Source organism: Nicotiana attenuata, unplaced genomic scaffold (assembly GCF_001879085.1).
Source record: "Nicotiana attenuata strain UT unplaced genomic scaffold, NIATTr2, whole genome shotgun sequence".
In the NCBI taxonomy this organism is placed as follows: domain Eukaryota; kingdom Viridiplantae; phylum Streptophyta; class Magnoliopsida; order Solanales; family Solanaceae; genus Nicotiana; species Nicotiana attenuata.
Window position 1 is genome coordinate 23,399 of NW_017675373.1, and position 11,792 is coordinate 35,190.

Sequence of the window (11,792 nt, forward strand, 5' to 3'; positions counted from 1 at the left end):
ATTCGAAATCTATTTGGTAGATTTCTTAACATATACAGGGTCTAAGCCAAAGCTACTCGGTTCACCCCAACTTATGCGGTACACCTGCCCGTGAGCAGTAGGAATCACATGATCATTAACCCTTGTGAATGTAGTTCTTGCCTAAACTAATCATTCGACCACCACACATGTATGATCATTTACATACTAATATAGCTGCCTGTTATCCTACAAATTTCATACAAGCTAGTATTTTTATCAACAATGCATTATTAAACTAAGCTCTTAACCACCAAACATGATGTAATTCGAACATAATCTCGAACATAATATAAAAGGCGACACAAATTCCAAAAAAAGAGCAGCCCGGTGCACTAAGCTCCCATTATGAGCGGGTCCGGAAAAGGATGGGACCACAAGGGTATATTGTACGCAGCCTTACCACAAATTCCAAAAAAGATGTAAATTAAAAAGAATGTCAATTGCCCCTGCAAGAAAACATCATAGTTGCTGCACTGATTGTCCAAATTTTGCAGTAAACTGATGAAAACAAGTAAAGGCCCAATTTTCCCAAGTCATATAGTTAACATTTATTTTCGACATTATCAACCAAAAAAACTATCCACAGAGGAATTCTCATCCTTCTTTCGAAAACCTAATTTAGAAAACCCCAAAAAGGGGCCGGCTTTAACAATCATACCAACACGGATATAGATCGAGAGAGATCACTCAGCATCAGCAGATTCAAGCTCGAGTCGTTTGAGGGCTTCTTGATGGGCCCAAGTTTCGAGGGTGAGATCGGGCTTGGCGTTGAGGCCCACACCGAGGATGACGATAGTGAGAAAGCTGGTGACGTAGCAAGGGAGTTCCCAATCCTCCCATTTCCTTGACTGACCAGGTGGAGGTGGTGGGCGGTTGAAGAGGTAGCCGTTGGGCCGTTCTTGGTGGCCCGGAGTAGTGAACGGGTTCGGGCCGTGTCCTCCTCTTGTTCGGAGGCCCGAACAGAGACGGGCCCGGAGCATGCCTGCGGCTGTCGCGAAGGGTTTCGCGGACGGCATTTTGTTACGAAGTACAGAGAGAAAGTAAATAGAGTTTGAATTGATTAGGGGGTTTTCTATTGCACAGTATTCGTTTTCTAAGGATTGCTCGAAGAAGACGGCTTCAACGGCGTCGTTCTCTGGTCCAGTGTGGCTCTTTGTATCAAGTTAATAACGAGTACACGTGGAGACTCCTTATTTAGTTGGAAAAAACACTTGCCATTACAACGTAAAAATAGCACGGCTAATCAGTTTTCGGATTGTTAATTGAAAAATAGCCAGAGTTTGTAAAGTTATTCAAAAATAGCAACTATTTTGCAAGTTTCAGCATAATATATTAGAGATTGGTGCATCTCTGTACTTCCAGGATATTATGTTGGAACTCCAGCATACGGAAAGTTCTAGCTAGGGGTGTTCATAAAAATCCGAAAAACCGAACCAAACCGAAAACCAAACCAAACCGACCAAAAAACCGAAAAAACCGATCAAATTTTAAAAACCGATCAAATTTGGTTTGGTTTTGGTTCTAATAAAAAAATAACCGAAAAAATCGAACCAAACCGACTATAGGAGTAGCTATTTCAAATTTATTATTACACCTATATATATGTATATCTTTATACAAAGTTTCAAAAAATTTATGGTGAATGTTAATCGTTTGCACGTTTAGTACATTTTTTTACCTTTATATTCTAGTTTGATTAGTAGTTTTCTTTTGTTAAGTGTAAGAATCCATTTCATGTTAAAAAAAATATTTTTTAATTGATTCCTTAAATTATTCATCACTATTTGATTCAATTATCATCAATATATTTTAGTAAATAATAGATTTCTCAAAGGGCAATTGATTTGATAGTGTTACGTTGAAAATGTGATCGCCGGAATATATGTGTTTTGTAGTGTATGTCTTATATTTAAGAAAAAACCAACAAATAACCGAAAAACTGACAAAACCGACAAAACCTGACATAAACCGATTCGAGAAAAAACCGACTTAATTGGGTTGGTTTGGTTCTAATATTTGAAAAACCGACTTACTTGGTTTGGTTTCTTTTTAGGGAAAAACCGATCCAAACCGAACCATGAACACCCCTAGTTCCAGCATAATATATTGGAGATTGGAGCACCTGTGTATGAACTTCCGGCACATTATGCTGGAACTCCAATATATTATGCTGGAATATTTTTCCGGATTTTGAACAGTGTTTTCGTTCAGATTTATCTTTTCGTAAAAAGTGGCTAATTACAATTACTTTTGAAACTGTGAGAATTAATACCTGTAAATCTGACTATTTTTTAATTCCGCTTGTAAACTTGTGATATAAGTGATTCCTTTGGTCGTTAGCTACGATATTATAATGTAGAAATTATTCATGCAATGAATAATGTTTAAGAGATTGGGAAAATGTAGGAACGTTATGTAGTGATTAATAATTAAGACATTAGTCGAGATTACTTATATTAAGTGCATTTTAATTTATGTATTACTAATGCAAGTAACATGATAGTTTTGATTTTTACGGAAAAGGTTCAAAAATATCCCTAAATTATGGTATATGGCTCATTTTTGTCCTCCGTTAGTAAACTGGGCCAAAAATATTCTCCCTGTTAACACAATGGGCCACTAATGTCCTTCAACCTAACGGCCCTCCACACAAGCCATTTTAATCCTACATGGCATCCACGTAGCTGTGACATGGCAGCCACATAAGCGGGCAGCCCTCTAAACCCGCTCCGAAACCCATTTCCAAACAAAAACCCATTTCATAAGCGGGCAGCAGTAACCCCATCTCCAAACCCCATTTCATAACAAAAATCCAATTTCCTCCTAGACCCAATTTCCCTTCAAAATTTCTGCTCAAATCTCGTCGAGCGGTGATGGTGATCAAAGATTTAAAATGGAGATTTGAGCAGAAATTTGGAAATTAGAGTAGAAATTTTGAAGGGAAATTGGGTCTAGGAAGAAATTGAATTTTTGTTATGAAATGGGGTTTGGAGGTGGGGTTATGGCTAGATCTTTGTTTGGAAATGGGCTTCGGAGTGCGTTTAGAAGGCTGCCCGCTTATGTGGCTGCCATGTCACAGCTACATGGATGCCATGTAGGATTAAAATGGCTTGTGTGGAGGGCTATTAGGTTGAAGGACATTAGAGGCCCATTGTGCTAACGGGGAGGATATTTTTGGCCCAGTTTACTAACTGAGGACAAAAGTGAGCTATATACCATAGTTTAGGAATATTTTTGGACCTTTTTTGTTAATTTTATTACTAATACAAGTATTTTTGTTTCGCATTATACCTCGCATAATATAACGTATAAATTCCCATTAACTTACCGTGAGTATTATTTAATAACACCAACCAAAGTTACATAAGACTACGGGGGGATTACTTTTTCTTATGCGGCCAATCAAACACTAAAGGGATTGTTAGATATGACGGTGGGATATTTCAAAATATTTCATGTTCAAAATATTTCATGGTATATCCCAGAATATCTCATGGGTGCCATATCCCATGGAATTAATTATCCCTCCTTCTATATCGAATAATTAACTCCACCATTTTAGTGTAAAATTATTCCGGAATTAGCTAATATCCCAACAAAAATATAAAATAAAATTAATCTCAAACTTTATCCCGAGATTATTATCCTTATTCTATGTACAAAACGACCCCTAAGTAAATTATGTAGGGATTATTTTTCTAATCCCCCAAACATGGTAGAATTATTTTGCGTTGATGTTATGTTGAAATTATTTTCTTCCATCCTTCCAACGAATAGAACAATAGAAAAAAAAAAAAAAAAAGATAATTGCACTTTTAAAACAAAATTCTAACATATCTTAACCATATGAAACCTGCTCTTTTTGTTATGCTGAAAAAAGGTGTTATACCAAACTTAGATAACATGAAAACCAAATTAGAATTTAACGATGACCGAGGAGCCAGAATCTCAATTCTTTTTTCTAAGAAAAGGATACGTTTTAGAGATAACAGTTACACATCTCCAAAGTAAAGAAATTGAACATGAAAAATAAGCAGATGTACAAAATAACTTCTTTCATAATTTTTTTTGGTACAGTTAACTAAGGTTGTGCATATTTTGTACAGTAATTTTTTCCCCTTTACTTTTTGTAAGGAAAATTAGAGCTTATATCATGCAAACAAATTTCATAACATGTTGATGAATCCTGAACTTAGTTTATTTTAGGAATTGACGAATTTTAGAATTTAATTTAGTTCATGAATATACGGTGTTCCAAACGGTGCATGGAAGGGATAGTCTCCACTTATTTAAGGCACCAATAAGTTTTGGGAGAAATTCAAAAATAGTCAGATTTACAAGTGGTCGTTCAAAAATAGCCCAGTTTCAAAAATAATCGAAATTTAGCCACTTTTTATGTAAAGATAAATTTGAGCGAAAACACTGTTCAAAACCCGAAAAATACGCCAGTATATTATGCTGGAACTTAAGTATACTTGAACTCCAGCATAATATATTGGAGTTCCAGCAAAGTATACCGGTCCAATATAATATGCTGAAAGTTCATACACAGGTGCTCGAATCTCCAGTATATTATGCTAGAACTTTCCGTGTGTTGGAGTTCCAGCATAATATGCTGGAAGTTCATACACAGGTGCACCGAACTCCAGTATATTATGCCAGATCGGTCTTTGTTGCAGCAAAATAGTGGCTATTTTTCATTGACTTGGTAAACGCTGGCTATTTTTGAATGACCAGTCCAAAAACTGGCTAGACCGTGCTATTTTTACATAAGTTTTTATTCAATCATTGTTTCTCCAAACAAGTATTCAGAAGAAGCAGGATAACTTCTACATATGCGTGTGAAAATCTGAACACTAAAACCAAGCAAACCTGGTTTGGATAAAATAGCTCAGCATTTCAAGTGATCGATCATAATTCCAGTCGATGATCTGAGGCTACCAGTGCAGGCATCTTCAATCAATGAAATTCCTGATAACCAAACACTTTAAAGAGCTGATCATTTCAATATAAGCAGAAATACTAAGAGCTGTGGTTATTAAATTTGTAATCATTGACAACTGAGACATGTGGTTTCAGTAGGTTATGTTTCCTTCCTTCTACTAAATAGCTGACAGCTGCTTTAGGAGTCCATTAGAAAATTCTACCCCATTATATGCAAGAACCACAATGCAAATATCAAGCTCTCAAGGAACATCCTCCACTGGAAGACATTCCCTCTGCATGTAATTGGCGAAAAGCTCTAGTGCATCTTCATCTAGTCCCTGTTGAGCATAGCCTGAGATTAAAGCAGTACGGGAGACAACAACTCTTTGTGGCAGGCCTTCAAGAACACATCGAACGTCATGAACTTTACCAGCTTTGGCATACATATCAAGGAGTAAACTTTAATATATACATGTGATTCAAAAAGACTCTTGACCACAAGACACTTAAGACAGTGGACTTTTCTGGTTATGATCTAACTAAAAGGACCAAAAGTGAGAGCTTCCAGGAGTGAACCCAATTAATTACCATACTTTATTAACATTAAGTGGTCCACTAAATTCATGTCATTCATTACAATTATCTTACAAAATCGACTGAATGATTCAAAAGAAGTAAGAATTTCTCAAACAAGATTCCTTAGCTGAGAAATGCTTAATTTATTTAGGTCACTAATATACTTCAACTTATGTTCATTGAAGGGAAAACAAAATCAAGTTCTTCCTATTATCTCATAACAAGTTCATCAAATTGGAAGTGCTGGTCTCGCTCTCTCCCTCATTGCAAATGTTGTCACCAGTTTTTAAAATAAATGGTAAAGACAAGTAGACAACAGGAGACAGTTCCTACATATTCACGCTTCCTTTTTCTTTAGACAAGCAACACAGGAGAGCTCATGCCTATCAGTATTAACTTGTTAAAGTATATAGTTGCTAGATGCTACAAAATACATTTTCAACTTAATTAATATGTTTCTAAGGTGCAAGAGTTTGTCTCTCTTGCAATGCAGAACTGCTATGAAGATATATATAGGTAAACTGTAAGTCCACAGAAATAAAAGCACCTCAACAAAAATACGGAAAACTTCAGTCTCTGAGAATACCCGGAAATGAGACCAGTTACTTTCCCCATTGAAGGCGAGAGTCAAAGGCCTACTCAAACTAATGAAGTTACTGAAACTAAAAAGAGGGAATTGACTTATAAAGCGTGGCAATATTTTAGATTGGTGATGCTTGATGGTGATTGTAATACTCGTAGAAAACAACAAAGAAATGGGAAAAAAGCTCTATGTTAGAACATAAAGCTAAATGTCCCAATAAGCTAAGGAACTTGGAAAATGAGGGTATCCTGGAGGTGATAATAGCAACCAACAAAGTTATTTTGATCAAGATATTTCACGTAGAAAATTTGCTCATGCCATCACATTACATGAATATCTATTGTTCATTATAGATCATGTGGGATTTAGGAAGTTTGTTTCTAGTCGTTGTTCAAAATGATTTAGGGAATACAATCAAGAATGACATTATGAAGATTCTGATAATTTGAATAAAAAATATCTAAGTTATTGAAAACTACCTTTAGTAGAATTACTATAACAACTGATATGTGGACTTCAGAAAACAACAAAAAAAGAGTATGTGGCTATTTCCTAATGATTCATGGAGATTGCAAAGCCATAATATGAGATTTGTGTATATTCCTACTCCACATGATAGGGATACTTCATGTAGTGTACTACTTAATTGGTTGAGTGGAATTTTTAACGTAAAATATCTTATAACTATAATTCTAGCACAAAAAAATGATACGATGAATATTAGATGAGAAACTTAATAAAAGTGATTTGTTGTTGATGGGTCGATTATTTCATCTGCATTGTATTGCACACATCTTGAAATTGATTGTACAACAAGGGCTAAAGATGATAGGAGATAGTATTAGCTACGTGCGTACAATGTCTTATACTGGATAGGGTCACCCAGGCATAATTGAAAGAAGGTTTGAAAAAGCTACACATTTTCTACACAGTTCCTGTAAAAGTTTTACTCCCCTCATTTCAATTTAAATATCGTACTTTCTTTTTAGTATGTTTCAAAAAGATTGCTTTTTTCTAAATTTGGTAATCTCCAATTCTAACATTTTACATGACATGTTTTTTATCACAAGATTCAGAAGACAAATTTTGGTTCATTACGCTCACCTATAATATAAGACCACAAGATCCAAAAGTCTTCCTTATTTTCTTAAACTTGGTACCTAGTTAAACTAAGACACTTAAATTGAAATGGATGAAGTATATAATTGCCCCACTCATTGGAAATCAATATATTAGTGTTGAGAACAACCATAGAATATAAAGAGGTGTTTCGGAAGTTGAGTCTAAATGACATCAATTATCGATGTTTCTAACTAACGGACAATGGAGTGAAGTCGAAAATGCTTGTGATAAATTGAAGTTCTTTTACCACATCATTGAACAATTTCAGGAGTTCAATATCTAACTTCAAGTCAATACTTCTCAAAGTTTGTGGAGTTAAGCTAGAATATGGGTGAAGAGCTTGAATTCTTTGATTAGCGCTATGGCTTCGGCAACGTTAAAACTGAAGGGATTAAATCTTTCCACACATGCTTATAAATCTAGCTTAACTTCACAAACTTTTGAAAAGTTTTGATTTAAAGTTGGATATTGAATTCCTGAAAATTGTTCAATGATATGGTATTACAAACAACTTTTGCTTCACTCCATTGTCCATCGGCTGGAAAACACCGATAATTGGTGTTAATTAGACTTAACTTTTGAAAGGCCTCTTCATATTCTATGGTTCTCAACAGTAGATATTTTGAGTTCCTACAACTTTTTGTTACAAAAATTGTGTAGTAAATGTTGGTTTCTTCAAACCCCTCAATTCTGCTTGGTAACCTTATCCAATATGGACATGGTCACGCATGTTACAAATACTATCTCCCATCACCCTTAGCCCTTATTGCACAATCAAATTCAAGACATGTGCAGCACAATGCACATGAAACACTTGGCCCATCAATAATAAAAAAAAATTTACTAAGTTTCCCGTCTAATAAAGTTCTCACCATGGCATTGTTTGCGCAAGAATTATCAATTGTAATGGTTGATATTCCCATTTTAAGATTTCACTAATACAAACAATTAAGCAAAGCATTACACAAAGTAGCCTTACGTGTGGAGTATGAATATAAAGAAATCTCATATTGTGGCTTTGAAGTCTCCATGAATCATCAATAAAATGTCAGGTAATAGCCAAAAACCCTTGTCGTTATTATTCACAGTCCACGTATCAATTGTTAATGCAGTTCTACTAGTGATGTTTTTCACTAACTTAGAAGTTTTTTATTTCAAATCGTCAAAAATCTTCATGATGTCATGATTGTATTCCTTCAAACTATTTTGAACAACAGCCAAAGACTAGCAACAAACTTCCTAAACCCCACATGATCAACAATGGACAGTGGATATCATTAAAAATGATGACATGAACAAGTTCTCTACGTGAAACATCTTGATCAAAATAATTTTGTTGCCTACATTATCACCCCCTGAACCATCCTTACTATCCAAATTCTGTGGCTTATTGGGACATCTAGCAATTCTAATATACAGCTTGTCCCACTTTTCCTAGTTGTCTTGATTCGAATATTACAATACTATCAAAAAAGCAAACACCATCGATCATCACAAATCTAAAATGTTGTGCTTTAGAAGTCAATTTTCTATTTTTAGTTCCAATAACTTTGTTAGCTTGAGTCAATCTTTGGCTCTCGTCCTCAATGAGAAAAGTACTAGAAGATGAAACCCTTGAGTTTTCTTCATCTTGAGACTCCGTACTTATCTATAAACACAAAAAGCACAAGAAGAAAATTTAATAACGAGAATCAAGTTAACAACCCCATTCAACCAAATACCGAACTTCGACACAACCTCTGATCCAAATACATTCAATAACAACAACATATCCAGTGTAATCCCACAAGTGGAGTCTGGATCCAATTACACTCAATAATGACAATCAAATTAACAACAATCTATGTAAATCCAGAAAAATGTAACTTGGAAACCAAAAAATTTAAAATGGCAGTCAACAAGAAATCAAAAAATGCAGCTCCAAATTCGTTCCTGAGACAAATACAAGATCAGCTTCAAGTTTGTAGCAGCCAACTTCAGCTTCTGCTCAACAATTATTGGTTGTATGTTTGTTGCTTGCATTTTGTGTATTTTCATGGTAGTGAATGCACGTATAACTAATTTAATGGTTTAACCCTAAAAATTAAAGGGAAACAAAAGCGATCCCAGATGATGAAAGTCCAACATCTATCATCAGAAACAATTTTGGGTTCCAACAAGTTAGATTCGGATCACAACCAAGAAAAATTTCAGTAAAACAATAGGAAAAATAAGAACGAAGTAGTAGAGTTAGACTATTACCGGCAAGACAGCGAGATGGCGAGGCCAAAGTCAAAAAGGGACGGAGAAACCAGAGAGCAGAGAGAGAATGAGACTGTGAGAGTCGAGACTGGTGCAGCTGTAGCAGGCAAAAATGTACGGAGACCAGAGAAACAGAGAAGGGAGTAGGTTTAGATGTTTAGTTCAAAAGAAAGGAGCCTTAACCCGCAACTGCTTTGCCCTCTCTGATTTTAAGAAAATTGTTTAAACCCGCACTGCCCACGCACCGCACTGCATACATACTTCCCCACCTCGCCACACAAAGGCTTTAACCCGCACCGCCCCGTTGCCTTCCCTAATGATATGTTTATTGGTTGTATGTTTGTTGCTTGCATTTTGTGTATTTTCATGGTAGTGAATGCACGTATAACTAATTTAATGGTTTAACCCTAAAAATTAAAGGGAAACAAAAGCGATCCCAGATGATGAAAGTCCAACATCTATCATCAGAAACAATTTGGGTTCCAACAAGTTAGATTCGGATCACAACCAAGAAAAATTTCAGTAAAACAATAGGAAAAATAAGAACGAAGTAGTAGATTCATTTGGAGACAAGTCCATTGTCTTGTGGTCAGAGCACCTTTTGAATCGCATATATAATGTGGGAAGCTCACTCCTTGAATATGTAGCCAAAGCTGCAAAGTCCATGATGCATCGAGATGTTTTTGAAACGCCTGCCAGAAAGAGATGTTGTCTCTTGTACTGCTTATAATCTCAGGCTACGCTCAACAGGGACTAGGATGAGAGGCACTAGAGCTTTTTCCGCAAGTTAACAAGCAGAGGGAATGTCTTCCAAAACTACTGTTAATTATGCTAGTGTATTAACGGCCTTATTCAGGACTTGCTTGCAGTGGAACTAGGGAGGACAATTGCATTGCCCAATATTCGATTGGAATACCCTTTCTACGCGGTGCTTTCAGAATTCTCTTTGTTGATATGACTCGAAAGTGTGGAAACCTCGCTTAAAATTCAAGGAGGGTATTCAATCAAATCTCTGAAAAACTGTTGAGCTCCTGGAATGCCATGCTTGTTGGGATACGTAAACATGGGATGGGAAAAGAGGTTAGTTGGCTTCTTTTGAATGATGGAGAAGAAACAAGATCAAGCCTGTGGCATCACTTTTTGGCTGTGTTATCTGGTTGCCAGCCATGGAGAGAATGGAGGATAAAGTCGTACAGATTTTCAACGAAATAAGTATTGGCAAAGACAGGGCCAAGGTTAGCATTGAGCACTACGGTTGTGTGCGTTGATTTGCTAAGTCGAGCTGGCCAAGTAGAAAGGGCCTTGTCAATTCATCAGAGAGATGCCTTTTCACCAACTCTGCATTCTGGGTTCACTTTTAGGTGCCTGCTGGGCTCACCTGTGTTGTTCGATATTGGTGAATTGTAGCCAAACAACTTTTGGAGATAGAGCCAGAAAAATGCTGGAACTTATTTTGATCCTCTCGAACTTGTATGCTCCGGAGGAAGGTGGGAAGATGCAAGAAGTGTAAGAGAGATGGTAAACGAAACTGGCCATTGAAAGGCAATCCGGAAAGAGTGGATTGGTCCTGATCTTATTCCATTTTGAAATGGAAAAGGATATTGCAAAACGTACGTGGAATTTATCAGTAAGGATCAGGTAAGGCTACTTATCATTCCTGACTTTAGGCTGTCTCTCTTGTTTGATATGGATGCCAATGTAAGCAATATTATATATATATTAATATATATGCTGCTTTAGGAAACTAGCTATTGGCTTTTGAACTACTTTGCATATTCTTAGAAGGCTGTATTTGTGAAATCCATGGAACTCTGTGCTGGTTGGCCTAGCTGCTCCATCTAATGGTAGAGCTGTGAAGGAGAAACCATGCAGAGCAGCTTCAGATTGAGAGCTTACTGGGTATATCATTTGGAGATACACTGGTAAAAAGAACTTTCAGTTCTCGCTGAATTTTCTGTTCCAATGGAGGATGGGATAAAACATATCATTAGGGAAGGCAACGGGGCGGTGCGGGAGTTTAAGCCTTTGTGTGGCGAGGTGGGGAAGGTATGTATGCAGTGCGGTGCTTGTGGGCAGTGCGGGTTTAATTCTTCTTAAATATTTCAGAGAGGGGCCAAGCAGTTGCGGGTTAAGGCTCCTTTCTTTTGACTAAACATCTAAACCTACTCCCTTCTCTGTTTCTCTGGTCCGTACATTTTTGCCTGCTTACAGCTTTGCACCAGTCTCGACTCTCCAGTCTCATTCTCTCTCTGCTCTCTGGTTTTCCCGTTCCCTTTTTGACTTTGCCTCGCCATCTCGCTGTCTTGACCGTAATAGTCTAACT

At 36.6% G+C, this 11,792-nt stretch overlaps 2 protein-coding genes across 2 annotated transcripts in view; both read right to left on the reverse strand.

The window, feature by feature from the left end:
- Nucleotides 1-417: 417 nt before the first annotated feature.
- Nucleotides 418-1,144, reverse strand: LOC109220003. Its single transcript, XM_019384464.1, has one exon. The coding sequence runs from the start codon at nt 1,035-1,037 to the stop codon at nt 705-707; it is 333 nt and encodes a 110-aa protein (XP_019240009.1). The 5' UTR covers nt 1,038-1,144; the 3' UTR covers nt 418-704.
- A 10,044-nt stretch (nt 1,145-11,188) lies between these two features.
- Nucleotides 11,189-11,792, reverse strand: part of LOC109220001 (pentatricopeptide repeat-containing protein At2g03880, mitochondrial-like) — a 1,882-nt gene continuing 1,278 nt past the window's right edge. Inside the window, exons 3-4 of the mRNA XM_019384461.1 lie at nt 11,679-11,790; nt 11,189-11,388 (exon numbers count right to left, since the gene is read on the reverse strand). Coding sequence (XP_019240006.1) covers nt 11,189-11,388; nt 11,679-11,790 — 312 coding nt within the window. The remainder of the gene's footprint in view (nt 11,389-11,678; nt 11,791-11,792) is intronic.

Excerpts from the sequence above, each read along its gene's own strand:
- LOC109220003 (XM_019384464.1), bottom strand. The coding sequence starts at position 1,037 with ATGCCGTCCGCGAAACCCTTCGCGACAGCCGCAGGCATGCTCCGGGCC.